Source organism: Nicotiana sylvestris, chromosome 5 (genome assembly GCF_000393655.2).
Source record: "Nicotiana sylvestris chromosome 5, ASM39365v2, whole genome shotgun sequence".
In the NCBI taxonomy this organism is placed as follows: Eukaryota; Viridiplantae; Streptophyta; class Magnoliopsida; order Solanales; family Solanaceae; genus Nicotiana; species Nicotiana sylvestris.
This window is the reverse complement of record NC_091061.1, coordinates 178,627,848-178,647,677: the sequence shown is the minus strand read 5'-3', so window position 1 is coordinate 178,647,677 and position 19,830 is coordinate 178,627,848. Positions and strand designations below refer to the sequence as shown.

The 19,830-nt window shown below is 35.9% G+C and overlaps 1 protein-coding gene across 2 annotated transcripts; it reads right to left on the bottom strand.

The window, feature by feature from the left end:
• Window positions 1–6,694: 6,694 nt before the first annotated feature.
• On the bottom strand, window positions 6,695–14,932 carry LOC104212297 (TMV resistance protein N-like). Of its 2 annotated transcripts, none has more exons than XM_009761519.2 (5): window positions 13,951–14,931; window positions 10,688–11,774; window positions 9,688–9,978; window positions 7,074–8,762; window positions 6,695–6,938 (listed from the first exon to the last, which is right to left on the bottom strand). In XM_009761519.2, exons 1-4 carry the CDS (start codon window positions 14,451–14,453, stop codon window positions 7,242–7,244), a joined length of 3,402 nt encoding a protein of 1,133 aa, XP_009759821.1. In that variant the 5' UTR covers window positions 14,454–14,931; the 3' UTR covers window positions 6,695–6,938; window positions 7,074–7,241. The 2 variants fall into 2 exon arrangements, with proteins under 2 accessions (XP_009759821.1, XP_070001807.1); XM_070145706.1 differs by lacking the exon at window positions 6,695–6,938 and having other exon boundaries at window positions 8,230–8,506; window positions 8,602–8,762; window positions 13,951–14,932.
• Between the last annotated feature and the right edge of the window lie 4,898 nt (window positions 14,933–19,830).

Sequence of the window (19,830 nt, the reverse complement as noted above, 5' to 3'; positions counted from 1 at the left end):
AGAAGGTAGAGGCAGGAGTTGTCAAAGGAGTTCGAGCAACTATGGTAGATCCGGAGCTCGTGGGAAGTCAAAGAACCGATCCAAATCAAGAGCCAGAAATTGCTACAACTGTGATCAACCAGGTCACTTCAAAAGAGATTGCCCAAATCCAAGGAAGGGCAAAGGTGAAACCAGTGGCCAGAAGAATGACGACAACACAGCCGCCATGGTGCAAAATAATGATAATGTTGTCCTCTTTATAAATGAGGAAGAGGAATGCATGCACCTGTCAGGTCCAGAGTCGGAATGGGTGGTTGACACAGCGGCATCTCACCATGCCACACCGGTAAGAGATCTTTTTTGCAGATATGTAGCAGGTGATTTCGGCACAGTGAAAATGGGTAACACAAGTTACTCAAAGATTGCGGGGATTGGTGACATTTGTATCAAGACAAATGTCGGATGCACATTGGTTCTAAAGGATGTGCGGCATGTACCTGATTTACGGATGAACTTGATCTCGGGAATTGCTTTAGACCGAGATGGATACGAGAGCTATTTTGCAAATCAAAAGTGGAGACTCACTAAGGGATCATTGGTGATTGCAAAGGGAGTTGCTCGTGGCACGTTGTACAGGACAAATGCAGAAATATGCCAAGGTGAATTGAACGCGGCACAAGATGAGATTTCTGTAGATTTGTGGCACAAAAGAATGGGTCATATGAGCGAGAAGGGATTGCAGATTCTTGCCAAGAAATCACTCATTTCTTATGCCAAAGGTACAACGGTAAAACCTTGTGACTACTGTTTATTTGGTAAGCAGCATAGAGTCTCATTTCAGACATCGTCTGAAAGAAAATTGAATATACTTGATTTAGTATATTCTGATGTTTGCGGCCCAATGGAAATTGAATCAATGGGCGGTAACAAATATTTTGTTACTTTTATTGATGATGCTTCACGAAAATTATGGGTTTATATTTTGAAAACCAAAGATCAGGTGTTTCAAGTTTTCCAGAAGTTTCATGCTCTAGTAGAAAGGGAGACGGGTCGAAAGCTAAAGCGTCTCCGAAGTGACAATGGAGGTGAGTACACTTCAAGGGAATTTGAAGAGTATTGTTCAAGTCATGGGATCAGACATGAAAAGACAGTTCCTGGAACCCCACAGCACAATGGCGTAGCCGAGAGGATGAACCGCACCATTGTGGAGAAGGTGAGAAGCATGCTCAGAATGGCTAAACTGCCTAAGTCATTCTGGGGTGAAGCAGTTCAGACAGCCTGTTACCTGATCAATAGGAGTCCATCAGTTCCGTTGGCGTTTGAAATCCCAGAGAGAGTTTGGACCAACAAGGAGGTGTCCTACTCGCATCTGAAGGTGTTCGGTTGCAGAGCTTTTGCACATGTACCAAGGCAGAGAACAAAGCTGGATGATAAAACTGTTCCCTACATATTTATCGGATATGGAGATGAAGAGTTCGGGTACAGACTGTGGGATCCTATAAAGAAGAAGGTCATCAGAAGCAGAGATGTAGTCTTCCGAGAAAGTGAAGTTGGAACTGCTGCTGATATGTCAGAAAAGGCGAAGAATGGTATAATTCCTAACCTTGTTACTATTCCTTCTACTTCTAACAATCCCACAAGTGCAGAAAGTACGACCGACGAGGTTGCCGAGCAGGGGGAGCAACCTGGTGAGGTTATTGAGCAGGGGGAGCAACTTGATGAAGGTGTCGAGGAAGTGGAGCACCCCACTCAGGGAGAAGAACAACCTCAACCTCTGAGGAGATCAGAGAGGCCAAGGGTAGAGTCATGCAGGTACCCTTCCACAGAGTATGTCCTCATCAGTGATGAGGGGGAGCCAGAAAGTCTTAAGGAGGTGTTGTCCCATCCAGAAAAGAACCAGTGGATGAAAGCTATGCAAGAAGAGATGGAATCTCTACAGAAAAATGGCACATACAAGCTGGTTGAACTTCCAAAGGGTAAAAGACCACTCAAATGCAAATGGGTCTTTAAACTCAAGAAAGATGGAAATGGCAAGCTGGTCAGATACAAAGCTCGATTGGTGGTTAAAGGCTTCGAACAAAAGAAAGGTATTGATTTTGACGAAATTTTCTCACCTGTTGTCAAAATGACTTCTATTCGAACAATTTTGAGCTTAGCAGCTAGCCTAGATCTTGAAGTGGAGCAGTTGGATGTGAAAACTGCATTTCTTCATGGAGATTTGGAAGAGGAGATTTATATGGAGCAGCCAGAAGGATTTGAAGTAGCTGGAAAGAAACACATGGTGTGCAAATTGAATAAGAGTCTTTATGGATTGAAGCAGGCACCAAGGCAGTGGTACATGAAGTTTGACTCATTCATGAAAAGTCAAACATACCTAAAGACCTATTCTGATCCATGTGTATACTTCAAAAGATTTTCTGAGAATAACTTTATTATATTGTTGTTGTATGTGGATGACATGTTAATTGTAGGAAAAGACAAGGGGTTGATAGCAAAGTTGAAAGGAGATCTGTCCAAGTCATTTGATATGAAGGACTTGGGCCCAGCACAACAAATTCTAGGGATGAAGATAGTTCGAGAGAGAACAAGTAGAAAGTTGTGGCTATCTCAGGAGAAGTACATTGAACGTGTACTAGAACGCTTCAACATGAAGAATGCTAAGCCAGTCAGCACACCTCTTGCTGGTCATCTAAAGTTGAGTAAAAAGATGTGTCCTACAACAGTGGAAGAGAAAGGGAACATGGCTAAAGTTCCTTATTCTTCAGCAGTCGGAAGCTTGATGTATGCAATGGTATGTACTAGACCTGATATTGCTCACGCAGTTGGTGTTGTCAGCAGGTTTCTTGAAAATCCTGGAAAGGAACATTGGGAAGCAGTCAAGTGGATACTCAGGTACCTGAGAGGTACCACGGGAGATTGTTTGTGCTTTAGAGGATCTGATCCAATCTTGAAGGGCTATACAGATGCTGATATGGCAGGTGATATTGATAATAGAAAATCCACTACTGGATATTTGTTTACATTTTCAGGGGGAGCTATATCATGGCAGTCGAGGTTGCAGAAGTGTGTTGCACTCTCTACAACTGAAACGCAGTATATTGCCGCTACCGAAGCTGGCAAGGAGATGATATGGCTCAAACGGTTCCTTCAAGAGCTTGGATTGCATCAGAAGGAGTATGCCGTCTATTGTGACATTCAAAGTGCAATAGACCTTAGCAAGAACTCTATGTACCATGCAAGGACCAAACACATTGATGTGAGATATCATTGGATTCGAGAAATGGTAGATGATGAATATCTAAAAGTCTTGAAGATTTCTACTAAGTGAGAATCCCGCAGATATGCTAACCAAGGTGGTACCAAGGAACAAGTTTGAGTTATGCAAAGAACTTGTCGGCATGCACTCAAACTAGAAGACAATGCTACCTTCTCTAGATGAATGAGACTGGAGGGGGAGATTGATGATGTCCATCTCATTGAAGAAGTATTAGACATGTGCCTAATAAAAATTTCTTTGGTTTGGTAGCCAACCTTGTTGACTTTGTTTGGTTAGGTAGCCAACCTTGTTGACTTGGTTTGGTTAGGTAGCCAACCTTATTGAATTAGTTTGGTTTGGTAGCCAACTTTGTTGAATTTCTTTGGTTTGGTAGCCAACTTTGTTGAATTGTGAAAAGTGTGTGTAAATTGTCAAATATGGTAGGCTTTAGAGAGTGAAGCTTTGGCTATAAAATGAGAGCTTCAACTCTCATTTCCACACACCATCAAGAGAGAAAGAAAGAGTGAGGTTTCACAGACAGGGTATAAGAAAATAGTCTGTGAAGAAAATAGAGAGTGAACAATATTGTAGTGAGGTGGGAATATCAAAAGAGGGTTATTTCTTTTGAGTGTTGTAGTGGTCTTTGGAGTATTTTACTCGGACCTATAAAGTGTAAAATTCCTTACTATAGTGATATCAGTTGCTCCTCTCGGGGCCGTGGTTTTTTCCCTTATTAAAAGGGTTTTTCACGTAAAAATCTTGGTGTCGTTGTTACTCTTTTATTCTTGTTAATTACCGTATCTCGATGCTACATTATTATTCCGCTTTTATTACCGTGAATATTATTTCTGTGGGGGTTTATTCCCAACAGCTATTCCCAACTGTAATACATGCTACCATTTGCTTGCTTTTCAGCTGATGTACAATTCATCTATTTTGAGCTATCATTTACAAAATATGATTATCATAACTCAATAAACAAGAAGTTACTGATTTCCACTTTCTTGGTGCAAATTAGAAGCTGATTAAGTACAACAACATGAACGAATCGATAGGAGCATTGCTTTGTGGGCCCTGTTTTCTCAAAACATCAAAACGCTTGAAGATCTCCGGCAGCTACACCTTTCTTGATCAGTGAAATGATGTAGTCCATGAAGACCGAATCACAGGGTAATGTAATAGCGCCATTACTTGGTAGCCCGAACTCTTCTTCAGACATGTTTAAAAGTTGCCTAATGACCTCATTTTAAAGGTAAGCCAAGGGAATCACAAAGCTCCTTTGATCAATTGTGAAGACGATAAAATGGCCTTTTAGGTCGTGAGCCTGATGAGTTGACAAATTCCTCTACCTCATATTCTCTTTCTTTATTGTGAATTTAAACCACGCGATGATTTTCAGTCTAATTAAGCTACCTTAACCACTTTGAAAAAAGTCTCCTGTCTTTATGTATTTTGGCCGCAACCTGAGTTTTCTTTTACATGTACACATGCTTTTTTAAAAAGTTTTCATCTGCACTTGTCAGTCAACACTCGAAGCCCTGGAACTGTTTTCCCTGTGCATATTTACATAACATTGCAAATGGAAAAACAGCTCGGATCATGTCTCTGTACGTTTATCAGTTTAGGAGTGAGACAAAGATACCGTGAAATCTGTTTCTATCTCTGAGCCTGAACTTGCATTTTTAACAAAGCTGTTGAACTTGGCACAGGTCATCTTTGAATGTCACACAGCTGAAGCTTACTCATGTTCTGTTTGTAATTTCCATTGCTCATGACAGATCCTTGAGGCCGAAAAAATATGTACTTTCTTCCTCTAGTAGATTTTTAGGCATTTTCTCAAATTGCAGAGAAACATATTGCCTTACATCACGACCCCTCTTTTCGTACCGCTAGGGATGCTTAACGTCACTTCGCCAATTGGCATTACCTGCCTTCTATCCTAGTGAACAATGTTCCACTGATTAGGAGGGGACAAGATTAGAACCTGCAATCTTCGGGTCATGAGCCTGATGAATTGACCAATTCCTCTATCCCGCATTCTCTTTCTTTGCTGTGAATTCAAACCACGCAAAACAAGCCTCCTTTCTTTATGTATTTTGGCCGCGACCTGAGTTTTCTTTTACATGTACAAATGCTTTTACAAAAGATTTTCATCTGCACTTGTCCGTCAAAAGTCGAAACAGTCCGAGTTTTCTTGCAGCTACCACGCGTCAAAGAATCGCCCTACCGTACCCCAGTAAAATTAACTGATGAAATGCAACCACCTGGAACTGTTTTGCCTGCATATTTAGATAACATTGCAAATGGAAAAACAGTTCGGATCAGGTCTCTGTACGTTTATCAGTTTAGTAGTGAGATAAAGATAACCTGAAATCTGTTTCTATCTCTGAGCCTGAACTTGCATTTTCAACAAAGTTGTTGAACTTGGCACAGGTCATCTTTGAATGTCACACTCACACAGCTGAAGCTTACTCATGTTCTGTTTGTAATTTCCATTGCTCATGACAGATCCTCGAGGCCGAAAAAATATGTACTTTCTTCCTCTAGTAGATTTTCGGCATTTTCTCAAATTGCAGAGAAACATATTGCCTTTCATAGCTAGTGTATAAAGACTGCAATGTTGATGTACTGGTTTAAGAATCCGTGAGACACCTTTTACATGTCCTGAGATTGCAATTCTAAAATTCTTTAATGACTGAAAGATAATACACTGCAAAACACCCGAAAAGGGCGTAAGATAATAAAGACAGGAAACAAGAAAGAATCAAGGCACATGATTCGTTGCTTTAGTGTCGCATACAACTTCCAGGAACAATCTTTTTCCTTCTGCATACAACTTATCATTGAACAAAATTGGGCTGCTACAGATTGAATGTTTGAAAATAGCTGTTACTTATTTGTTCTACTAGTTTTTGGTCAAGCGCGTTGCGCGTGTATTCCATACGAAGATCAATGTTTTTAAAAATCACATAATATATCGTTGAAAAGATGCAAAATGTTTTATAAACAAATCATTTTTTTGATCTGTGAGGTAAATCAGATAAATGAAGATTTGGTATATGAATATAAGTAAAATGGATTCTGGTGAGAGATATAGATAATCAAGATTTTTTATTCAAAGATCTGGTTTGAAAGTAATTAATTGCATCATTAACCAAATTTTCTTTTCATCCTTCTTATATTGCAGAAGCTAGTCTATTTTGTGTCCTTATGTTTCCTTTGTTTGTAGCAAGTGTTTTTTGAAATTTCTGATTTACTGCCATGATTTCTGATCTTTTCTTGGTATATAAAGTATGATTGGTACTTCTGCGATTGAAGTTCCAGATTTTTCCTTTAGAGGAACATTTTATGAAAAAAGAAAACACAATATTTAAGAAGATGTTTTACTCCCTCTATATATACTAAACTGAACCTCCACATTTAACTTGGTACAGATATGAAAATGGCCCTGCAAAAGTGTATTGCTAAAGTTAGAGCATGATCATTACGACAAGCAACTTCTGATGGAGAGAATACAAGACTAGTTGAGCTCTACATCCCAAATGAAGAATAGTTGCTCGACTGCTGGAAGTATGTTTGATTCCTAGAAATAGTTCCCCTTTGGTCCGCTTGCTAATAGTTCCAAGGCTTCTTTCATCCATCCATTGTGGCACAGCTTTCTTGCTTCGCGAACATTCATCTGAATTGGTTTTTGAAAGTCTACCTGTCAGCAAAGGCGAAGATGTGATATCATTTCACAAGACTACTATTCTGGTCTAAGAGAGTTGTCACGTCACATTTACTAATAAGACCAGTAAATAGATATATATAGATTTAAAAAGAATGGATTATTGCATACCCAAGTTAGTTCTCTCGTGAATCTCTTTCTCAGGCCAACAGTCTAGTTGTTCTGCTACAAACAAAGGAAACATATGCTCTTCATAGGCAATGCTACCGGCTTTAGAGCAAAGGGTTTCCACACTTGCAAATTACTTTCATTAGAATGTGACCTTTGTTTCTAATGTTATTACAGTATGCGACAGGAACTGGCTGCATCGGTCAGGGTGTCATGGTGTTCATCTTTATACAACAAACGAAGTCCATACTTCTTCATTACTCCAGAAAAAGATAGCCTAATAATCCCATAGTCATTTGGTGTTTTTCCATTTGCCTTAGATGTATCCCATAAGACAGCAAAAGGTACAAAGAAAAAACGTATATAATATTCTGAATCAGATTCTGAAGGGTTGGATAAGTATAGTTCCTGGATCATCCACGACATTGTGTCATTACCTACGGGAATCAATTGAGTTGCAGTGTAAACTAATCTGCCAGAGTAACATACAGCAAATCCCAAGAATTTATCAGGTATATACCAATTTCCAGGCAAATTAACTGATACACTACTATCCGTTCCCTGATAGAAGAACCAACTTGGGATCTTCCTCTCAATATGCACAATGGTAAACACACTTTCGGACAATGAATCTGAAGCAGAGATGTCATGCCTCAAGGAAGAGATATTCTGAAACAGAGCATGTGCAAACAAATTATATATAGCATCGTTGTGTGCATCATCCTTATAATACAGTGGTTTGAATATCACCCTCTGTTGTTTCTTCCTCTTTGTTACTAAATCATGGATAAATTTCAGAGCCATATGACAATCAACATGCAATATATTTAATTTAGGGGGAAGTTCTGGTAGCCGTGTAAGCCTCTGGCAATATGATAAGTCTAAGGATCGAAGAGCACCAAGTTGGGCTATGCTTCGAGGCAAATGCTCAAAATTATTTCCATGGAGATTCAACTCTTTCAAAGAGGATAAGGATCCAATGTCTTCCGGAAGTCCTCCATCTATTAGATTGCAGTACCTGAGATTCAGAATTTCCAATGAGCGTAATCCTTCAGCCACTGGAGGGAACTCAAAGTGCACTCTATCCCGTACGAATCCAAAATCCAATACTTTAAGTTTGTTCAAGCGTGCGATGGAAGATGGAGGTCGTGAAATTAGAGTCCAGCTGGCATCAAGCTTTTCCAAGTTTTCTAAATCCCCTATCTCTTCTGGCAGGCTTTCAAGTTTTGAGCACTCCGACACATCTAAAATAACCAAATTTTTCATCCTACAGATGCTGCTTGGAGGAGCTAAAAGGTTTTTCATATAACTCAAATTTAGCTCGGTAATATGAGTTTGGTATTGAAAAATAGAGGATGGTAGTTCCCTTATCCCAGAGCTTCGCATGTGAATCTGTATCTCCGGCTTCATTCTCCCGTGTATTTCTGGAAATTTCTCTAAACTAGAGCAATATATTAAATCCAGATATTCAAGAGATTCCATGTTAACACATGGAAACCTCTTAAGGCGACGACAATGAAACAAAACTAACCGAATGAGTTTGTTGCAACATCCCAGGGAATGATGAACCTCTTCAAGATTATCACAACAAAACAGATTCAAATACTCCAAATTTGGCATCCCCGTGAAATCCGGTGTTCGCATCAGTCTTCTAGACCCGCTGAGATCTATCCTCCGTAGAGACGGCAAATGCTGTTCAGAAAACGGATAAAATGAATAATAACATTTGAATTATGAGGGCCAACACATTATTTTGTGCGAAATTAGAAATTTACTTTTTTATAAATGGAAGTTACTTGTTCAGAAACTGAATAAAATGATTGAAAAAACATGTAGGAAAGAGAAATAAAATGCTTTAAAGAAGTGAAATATAAAATGGGGAAGCAATGTATGAAATCGTATATGTCATTCTTGAAAATAGTTGTACAAAATGAACTCTTTTTGTTTTACTAATAAGTATTCCTTCCATCACATTGTATACAATCTAGGATGAAATTCATATGAATCTAATGTTACTATGAGAAATAATTGAATGAGTTCTTAAATTGAGCTTCTTAGTTAAAATGATGATGGATGATTTGAAAAAAAAGGACATAAAGATCTTAATACTGAGAACAACCCCAAATAATGTAAAATACAATATTTTCTTTTGAGATGGAAATACATTAGTTTGAGCTTATTAATTAATACTTCCTCCGGTCCATAATAAGTGATACTTTGGTCATTGGTACACCCCTTAAGAAAAATACTAACTCCTAGGAAAAAAAGTTATTTTGACTAAATTACCCTTAATTAAAATTAGCATATTGTTAACTTGACATATTGAGATTTGTAAACAAGGGCAAAGTTTGTAAAAACAAAATTAATTCCTTCTTGATTATGTAAAAGATCACTTATTTTGGACCAAAATAGAAAGACAAAAAAGGTCATTTATTATGTACCAGAGCGAGTAACTTCTGTTCATTAAAGACATGCATCATAATACTAGCTAAAAAAAAGGAAGTACCTCAAATAATATGTGACAAAAGCAATAATATTTGTTCATTATCACTAAATTAAAGGACAGAGATACTTAGAGAGAAATAAATAGCAATAAAATAGAACTCAACTATTGTACCTTTGTTTTCATCCATAAATAACGCAGTGAACTATCCGAGAGTGCAAGGTGAACAAGCATTTTGGGTTCAAATGTAGATGGTAATGACTTCCAAGGATAGTTTTTCCACACAAACCAACGCAAGTTGTTGGGCAGATACTCAATGGCATAACGGGGCGACAACCTCTCCTCAAATATGTCGACATTAATGTTAAATATCCTAAGCCTTTTCATATTTTTCATGGCCTTTTTGCTAAAGCGTAATCTACCATTATTGAAATTAGCAAGAAAGATTGCTTCCATTGTGGTCCCCTGGTAAGAAGAAGATCATTAGTCGACAAAGCATAATTTCAAATATCGTATAAAATCCGCTTGCTAATATGACTACTTTCTCACTCCTAGTAATGCCAAAGTTTTGAGATACAATATTAATTAGATCTTTTTTAAGAAATACTGATGTTACTTCACAGAAATACTTTGTGCAATTAATTCTATAGTTCTATTTTCTAATATTACATTTTTCCTAGAAGTTTATAAGAGTCAAGTTTATAAGCTTTTCATGTTGGGATAGAAAGAAACTTCAATTGAAACAATACCAATAAATTGTAGTAGTAACTTTTTAAAATTTTTAAAAAAATATAAACAATGGTAAAGTGAATCTCTGATTGAGTTATTATGTAATAACATGTCATAAAATTTTCAAGTTAATCCAAAGAATGAAATTAGATCAAACAGATTAAGTGGCTGCTAGACTAATCCATCACTTAAAATATAAGAAAAACAAATTAGGCAATGTAAATTAAAGAGGCTACTTAAGGAATTAGGAAATTAATGTCTTTTTTTTTACTAATTAGGCAATTAATAACTTTTGCCTCTGCTACTAACTAAAGTAAACAACTAAAATGACGTACCTGCAAGAGTATGAAGCAAGATGAACAAATAATTGGAATTGACTGCCCTATATATCATTGGAATATGAAAATTAAAAATCAAATACTCTTGCATTGTTTAGCCTACTTACTGCATTATTGGTCATGATTTCTTCAAAATCCTCGGCGAGCCATAATCTGCTGCGTTCTCCCGGATTCTTTTGCAAGTTCACTATATATTTACCCATATCTTCTATAAAGTCGTGCATTTGAATCTCATCATTTTCAGAGATGAACACAAGAGATTTGTCAATTAAAATACGCAATGTGTATTCAGCTCCAATATGACAACTCTCAAGAACTTGCATGGCGTAATCTTTTTCTTGCCCTCGCAATAAGCATGCTATATCTAGAAACATCTCTTTTTGGATGGGCTCCAATCCATCATAACTGATTTTGAGCTTTTCAACAATTTCCGAATTAGAATTAATTTTCATGTGCTCTATCGCACTTTTCCATTCAGTTAAGCCTAGGTTATGCAGCAAAGAACCCCACACTTTGAGGGCTAAAGGAAGGCCTTTAGCATAATTTACAACCTCCAATGAAAGCTCCTTAAAATGCTCATTTGGAAATTCTTTTCCGAAAGCATGTTGATTGAACAATTGCATGGATTCCTTATCAGGTAGTGCAGTCACTTCATATATTACATCATTCTTCTCTATGAAATGCTTGTCTCTAGTTGTTACAATAATTCTACTGCCATCACCAAACCAATCAAGATTACCAGCTAAATACTCTAAATGATCTTTATGATCTATATCATCAAGCACAATTAGCACCTTCTTAGAGCAAAGTTTGTCCGGAATCATCCGCTTCCCATCATCCTTATTATTGACATAATCATCTTTTCTTCTTAACAATTCAGAGAGAAGGGTGTTTTGCAAAGAATACAGTTGATGTCTTTTTTCATTTTCTTTAATATCCATAAGGAAACAAGCAGCTTCAAATTTATGAGATAAAGTGTCAAAAATGGCTCTTGCTATTGTCGTCTTCCCTAGACCGCCCATGCCCCAGATCCCCAATATGATCCGAACATCATAAATTCCTACCTTAAGTAGGGACTTTAATTTCTCCAAGTGAGTATCTATTCCCACAATATCTCGCAAAGAAGATAAAGTAGCACTATTGCACAATTTAGAAATTTGGTCGATAATGTGCTGAATATTCTCTGCTTCAATCCTACGAAAATAAGAAGATTAATTGTGGATAAATGTAAGAAAGTCAAGTATTAGTAAGCATTTCATAATTAATTTTTTTATTACATAGGGGTAGGGGAAAGGGAGAGAAGATTGCAAGGTGAGGAATCAAACTCTCATCAACTAGGTAAATATCCAACAAATTGAGCTACTAAATGTAATAACCCGATTCTTTTTTATACTAATTAAATGGTGAGATTTAAGAATTAGTTTAGTTTGTAGCTATTGGGTCGAATATTAAACAAGTAAAAGGGAATTTGTTATAATATTATATAAAATGGTGTATTAAATAAGTAGCTAGAGGCTAATATTTCAATTGACTTAATTAGTTGTTGGCCAGTTTTGTTAATAAATAATCAATAAATAAAAAATAAGCCAAGCCCACAATTTAAGGACTTCACGTCGAGATTATTTCGAATGTGGGAATTGATGCACTATTAGGGTATTCTCTTTGAAGGATTGATATAAAATAACATTGGCTTTGGAAGGCGGTAGTTCCGTCAAAAACTACATTGAGGCTTTTCTTTTCAACAATTCAATTCATATACATCAAATGTTAGAAGATATACGTTTGGGGAAAAGAAATATTACTGCTAGACCCTATAACCAGAGAAGGCAAATAGGAGAAGCTTTTATTATTTCAGATTACGGTGATAAGCTTCAGGTTGAGGCCGTTTGGTTGGTGTTCTAGACATTGCAAGGTTGGGGAACGTCCCGTTAGTAAGGTAAGTGAGACTTTAAGCTTACTTTTCTAAAATACGTTTTCAAAGTATGTTTTTTTTTGCCTGGTCCATGTGTTGGAACGAGCGTGCGCTTGGCAGAATCGGTGGTCTTTGACCAGCCGCAAATATATATTATTTTGTAAAAAGCTAAAAAAAAATTAATAAGTGATTTGTAGTGCACTGTGATGTGGCGTAGCCTTTTGCTATGGCGTTGGAGCGTTGAAATTATTTCTTCGCGGCCGTAATATATTTGGGGCATTGTGTATTCCGCCGTGATATATTTGAGGCATTGTGTATGTTGTTGCTATATAGTTTGGGCATTGTGTATGCCGCCGTGATATATTTGGGCATTAGTACGCTGTCGTGGACTCGTTAGGGTGTTTGGTTAATTTCCTATACTGCCGTTAATGGAAAGTCCTTAGTGTAGATTGTGTTGAGATATATATTATATTGTTGTTGAATAATTGTTTGGGCCTTGTAGAGTAATTATTTCTGTTCATATTATTTGTGTGCTCGTTGTGTGTTTGTATTTTCTAACACTTGTTCCAGAGGTATTTAGAGTGGCGGATCGATGATTTTACTGGGTTATATTTATGTATAACTCACTCCTTACCTGCATGTCCATGCACATACTATTGGTGAAGAAGGAGCTAATAGTCGACGAGCTCGCTAGAGTTGATTCAGTTATTGAGGTGAGCTGCCACATTGTTCGTGGAGGTTGCCCAAAGAGTCTTTATCATTTATTCATATGAGATCTTTTGTAATTCTTTTAGATGCTCCATGGTCTAGTGTGAGATTTGGGCTAGAGTTCTAATCTAATATTTTGAGATATTAATTGTTCGTAATGGTTATGAGATTATTTGGATACTCATTTAATTAATCAAATACTGTAAATTAATGGCTAAGGTAAGAAAGTATGGTTCGCCCGGTAGGTGGTGTTAGCTGAGTGTCAATCACGTCTAGGGGGTAGTTTGGGACGTGGCACTAAATATTGTTAATTTGCATAGAGATGATTAAAAGACTACGCACATAAAACAAACGCTTGAAGGAGCAATCAAAATATTAAGATGTTTTTATTTATTCTCTCTAATTATATTGATAGGAACAATACCTTCTTACTGATGGAAACATAAATAACAACCATCATTCCTTCTTTTCAGGAAAAAATAAAATAAAAATATTTTTAACGTCTAAATGACAATCAATGAAATTAGATTGTGTAAGCAGTATTCTTAGCAAAATAAATTGACTAAGTTTCGACCTTTTAATTTTTATTTTGTAAATATGATAAATTTATTTAGTTTCTATTCTGTTTAACTCAAACCCGCAACCCAAGAGTTTGGAGTTGGAGGTGCTTAGCACTTGAGCAACCCTCTCTTTGTAGTACTCCATTTTTTTTCATTATAAGAAATTACTATGTATTTGTTTTTAACTCACCGGTCACGGACATCATATCCTTTTAGATTTGCGGCAGCAGTTAGAGCATTCCTCCATCTTTGGAGCTTCAGCATTCCTTCATCATCATCCTTATAGCTTGTTTCATGTTTGTCAAAGGCTTCAGCAAAGCTCTCCCTCTGTTTCCGAACATGTGATGGATCCACATCATAGAAGACTGGTATGACAGTTTGTCCGCATTGATCCTTACATTCCATGATCTTCACTAACTCATCTAAGCACCACCTAGATGTGGCATAATTCTTTGAGAAAATGACGAGAGCAACTTGAGACTGCTCGATAGCTTTCAAGAGTTCATTTGGTATTGATGCGCCATGCTCTAGCCTTTTATCATCTTGAAACGTGAATATTCCACTGTTTTCCAAGCCTTTGAAGAGGTGACCTGTAAATATTTTTCGAGTATCTTCACCTCTAAAACTTAGAAAGACTTTGTAGTTCCACCGAGGAAACTGTAAAGTACTCGTAGAAGCAGAAGATGATGCCATTGATTTAGTTAATTTATTTGAAAAGAAAAAAAAATGTATGTTGATAAATTATATAGTTGTGGTAAGAGATCAACTGATGATAATAGGAGAGAATTAAAGAAATATACAACTAGCTAGTAGCACTTCAAATAAGAAAAGTAGCTACTAGCTCATCCATAGAATTATTGTTATTGGACCTAGTCAACTGATGCATGATGTAACATTTAATGTGGTAGGAAATTATTGTGAAGCTTCTTCTTAATGCTTTACTTCAGTTGAGTTTCTTTGAGCTTTAATATAAGGAAGTAGGAAATTCCTTCAATACTCCGCTGTATATACAAAATGGACAGCTAAAAATACAAGTGGATGCATTGAATTGAATTATTGCTCCAAAGCACAAACACAAACGTCCCTCTCTCTCTTCTCTGCCAAAATTGAACACAAAATTGAATGACTTCTGGGTAATGAACACAACATTTAATAATTTTTATGTAACAAAAGAAAGAAGAAGTGATTTTGGGAAATGAACACAAAGTTGAATTACCACCTATAAAATTTAGTCGCTGATTTGTTCCCAATTTATTAAGGTTAAGAAAGTTATAATAAAGTTTCGACAAAATTGTACAATATATTGTGGAACATATCATTCTGCAAAAAAAAAAAAAAAAAAAGAATTATCTGGTCGACTTTTCAATCCTTTTTCCTATTGCTCTTCCACCTTTAACAGGTACAGAGCCTTGCTGCCTTTTTAGCGTAAAATCTTTCTTATGCTTGTAGTAAGACTTGGGTTATTTATTGTGGTCGTTGTAATAAGACAACTGATTATATTTCCGATTAAGTTATAAATATGAGACAAAAAATAAATAAGTATCACTCCAAAAATGAAAAGTTTCTAGAAAAGATGGACTCTACACCATACAATTATTGCTATTGGATAATGTAGCATTATATGTGGTAGAGTCTCATTGAGTATTACTTCTCGGGCGAAAACATATGCTCTCCTCCCTAGATCTTATGTCAATCTTATTGTTTTTCTTTTCTTTTCTAAAACTAGGCATCACATGGTGCGTATTAATTAAGAACACTTCTTTTTCTTCGTTCTTTTTGATTTATTCTTTCAAAAATTTCACATATTAAAATTCCTATTTTTTGTTTGTCACCGGAAAATCGTATATGATTAAATAAAATGTGCATATATTATACTAGTGGATAATGCAGCATATAATATGCTTTTGGGTTCAACTAATACCAACATTTTCAGCACGGAGTACGGATATAGATGTAAAAAAATTACTATTAAAAAATAATAATTTTGAACTTATAATTTCAAAAGTGTAATGAGTGCAATAGTAAGAACCAAACTTTGAACCCGTAAAATTTATATTCTGGATTCACCTCTTCGTAACAGTGCACCCATCTTCTCAAAATCTTAGATCTGCCTTCGATTACTCCTAATGGAAAGTAAATAGTAGGAGATTTTTGTGAAGCTTCTCTTAATGTTTTTCTCCAGTTGATTAGAATTATTATTGTTATAGGGTTTTCTTTGCACTGTAATAGAAGGAAGTAGGAAATTCCTTCAAAGACCAACCACCCTCCCTGCACCAAATTCCACTGTAAACACAAGGGACAACTGAAAGTACAAGCAGATATATGAAGCTACAAAGAAAACGAAGGGTAATATCCCAGTAATTTTCTTTGTCAACAGTTGTACTAATCAAAAGCAATACTATGGTCTTATTTTTCTTTGCACGGATAGGAAGTGACAACAATTGTAGGTCCATAAATGAGAAGGAATGTTACTTTTCTCAAAAACTTTATATAAAAGAATTAACTACTGTAAAAATACTTAGGAGCGGATGTGTGGTATTAAGAAATCCGCTAAATAAATAAAAAAGAGGGCAGTCCAGTGTACAAGACATCTCGTGTTCACACAGGATTCAGGAAAGGGACACACCCGAAAGGGTGTGACGTAGACAACCTAATGCAAGTATTAGTAACTGCTTTCACGACTCGAACCCGTGATCTGTAGGTCACCTGGAGACAACTTTACCATTGCTCCAGGGTTCCCCTTCAAATCCACTAAATGTATAAGAATTTTTAGCTCGGAACCTAATCTGCTAGTTCGGTTACTATTTATATTATGATAAGATCGTTGTAGAAACCCATAAACTTTAAATCTTAGATCGCGTCCGAAAATACTTTAAAGTTTCTGTTATACAGGATTGAACTGGAGCCTGTAATATGTGTATATATTAAATTTGAGTGAGTCATTTAGGGGCCCTAGAATGACTTTGTTAGGTAAGAAAGTAATGATATATTAAGGGTTCTATGAATTGTTTGAATTTTTCAGTGGTCACTCTCTATGATGGAAATTCTGAGAATCTATTTCTGAAGTAATTTAATTCTCAATAATGATGAATTTTTTGTTTCGTTGATTTTTTTCAAAATAATAAAAATTTACATTGACTCACTGTTATATATATTTTCTTCGTTTTAGAACAAAATGAAGAAGTTTGGAGACTGAAAGTTAAACTTTCTACTTCTCGATCTCATATCACTACTAGAGTCAATGTATATGTATATATTAAATTCTCGATCTCATCTATAATTAGCAAAATTCGTCCACATAATACCGATCGAAATTGGTCGGAAATTAAGTAAAATGGTCGCAAAAGTCAAAAAAAAATATTTCTAGAAATAGTGGTCCCACAACAAAAAAATAAAAATTCCGACCGATTTCGGTAGAATATTTGAAATTATGTTTTCCCGCCCAAGACAATTGGTTTTTAATATAACAAAAGTTATATATATTTAATTTACCAATCGGAATAAGTTATAATTAGATATTTCCGACCGAGTTTGGTTGGAAACAGAATTTTAAAATAATTAAAATATAAATTAAATTATGTCAATCTTTATATAAATAGCTTTTAAATAAATAATATTTAATACTTAATTGATATATATATATATATATATATATATATATATATATATCAATTAACGATCATCACTCTCTACCTTAGCGACCATCACTTTTCCGGCTAATTAAAAGAGGTCAGAAATCGATCGTTTTTCTCAAATTCCGACCAATTTCGGTTGGTTTTTTTGGACGAAATTAGCCAATTTCTTAGTAGTGTCAAATCGAACATCATTTTTTAAAGTCTTTTTTAGAATAAATTTTATTCTTTTATTTTATTTTATTTTTTAAATCCAATTCACTCCAATAGATAGGCATGGTTCTGTAGTCAAAGCAACTTCGTCATTTTCGTGTATCGGGGGGTCCTTAGGACCGATTCCATCTGCGTAGATTGACGGAATGCAAAAACCTTCCACTGGCAGCTGATCGTATTTATCACATAAGTTTTCATTACTCATGTCATCATTCTCACTTTTGATATCTCCAGGTCTTATAATCAGTAGAAACCTTGTCCGATTGACAAAACATTCCGCTACTAATATATAAAAATACCTACTTTCAAGATCTCGTCGCTTCAGTGAATCACTTGAGCCCTGATACATCTTCGGTGCCATGGCCTTGGATTAATTATCAGTTACATAAATTGTTTAAGAAATAAATCTCCAGCAAATATATGTATGAAACGGGTTTGGATATTTGTCTCACATTCGAAGGTCCCTATACAAATACCACACTCGTAAATTTGAAATACCTTCCACCTTAGAATTACTTCATTTAAAAATTAAGTGGAATAGTGACATTTTGGTCGATGCAAGAGACGGATCTAGAATTTTAAGTTTATGGGTTCCTATAGAAATCTCAAGTTAGTATACAATAATAATTGGATTAACGGACTGAGTTCCAAGTTAAATATTCTTATACATTCAATAAATTTTTTAATACAAATACCAAATCTAGGCAAAAATTACTGGAACCCGTAACTAAGGCACTAGATCCGCCTGTCGGTCATGTTGATATGTAACCCTAAATAATAAGTTTGAAAGGATGGAAAATAATAAGTTTGTTCATTTCTATCTTAATTAATCCCTTGCTTATAATCGTGGATTCGCTTGCGTAGCGCGGTAGTTGACATTTAATAAACTCCAAACATTAATTTTTCTTTTTCTTTCTTCTTTATCAAATGTAGTAAATTATCTAAATATAATAACGTGTTAATAATTCTTTGTCATGACTGCGGATTTGCTTGTGTAGCGCTGTCATGACTAAGTCAATAAATTTCGTCTAGATCACGCATTCGTTTGCGTAGTGTGATTATGCTATTTTATTATATTCTTCAATTTCAAGAAATAAAACCCGATATGTAAAAAATAAAAATCATAAAAATCATAGTTTGTCCAAAATTAATTTAAGCCAAGTTTTAAGTCAATAAAGCGACCGTGGTAGAACCACGGGACTCGGGGAATGCCTTAAACCTTCTCCCCGGTCAACAGAATTCTTACCCGAACTTTGTTTTTGCGGACCGATAATAATAGAGTCAAACCTTCCTTTGACTAGAGATTCAAATAAAAAGGTGACTTAGAACACCCAAAAAATCAATTCCAAGTGGCGACTCTGTAAATAAAATAATCCCTACTCAAATTTGTCACTTTAATTAAAAAAATTCTTTAATCCACAATCTATAACACATCTATATCTTTTGCGGGGGTAGAAAAGGGGTGTGACAAGCTGGATAGTAGATTCTGGAGCTACCTCACATGTCACACCAAGAAAAGATTTTTTCTCATCTTATACTCATGTTGATTCTGGAGTGTTAAAGATGGGCAATGCCAGTGAAGTTAAGCTGTTTGGTATTGGCACAATTTGTTTGAAAACTAATAATGGTTCAACGTTAGTTCTTCAAGATGTCAAGCATGCTCCAGACTTTCCTTTCAATTTGATCTTCGCAGGAAGATTAGACGATGAAGGTTACCATAATGCTTTCTTTAATGGCCAAGGGAAGCTCACCAAGGGCTCGTTAGTAGTGGCTCGAGGAGTCAAGTCTGGTCAATTATATGTGACACAAGGCTCTATTCTTAATGACTCTATAAATCTGGTGGAAAGTGATACTTTATCAGAATTGTGGCACCAAAGACTAAGTCATATGAGTGAGAGAGGGATTACGTGTTTGGCTAAGAAAAGTTTGCTTTCTGGAGTGAAATAAGCAAAGCTAAAAGGTGTATCCATTGTTTAGCTGGCAAACAAAAAAGGGTTTCCATTCATAGTCATCCTCCCTCAAGAAAGCCCGATTTATTAGAGCTAGTACACTCTAATTTGTGTGGTCCTTTTAAAGTAAATTCAAAAGGTGGTGCACTTTACTTTGTGACCTTCATTGATGATCATTCTCGTAAGCTCTGGGTGTATCTTTTGAAATCTAAAGATCAAGCACTTGACGTGTTTAAGGAATTTCAGGCCTTAGCTGAGAGACAGACGGGGAAGAAA

Coding starts and splice junctions, on each gene's coding strand:
- LOC104212297 (XM_009761519.2), bottom strand. CDS start 14,453: ATGGCATCATCTTCTGCTTCTACGAGTACTTTACAGTTTCCTCGGTGG. Junction 11,775..13,950: donor GGATATGATGTCCGTGACCG/GTGAGTTAAAAA, acceptor TTATTTTCGTAG/GATTGAAGCAGAGAATATTC. Junction 8,763..9,687: donor ATTTATGGATGAAAACAAAG/GTACAATAGTTG, acceptor TTTTCTGAACAG/CATTTGCCGTCTCTACGGAG.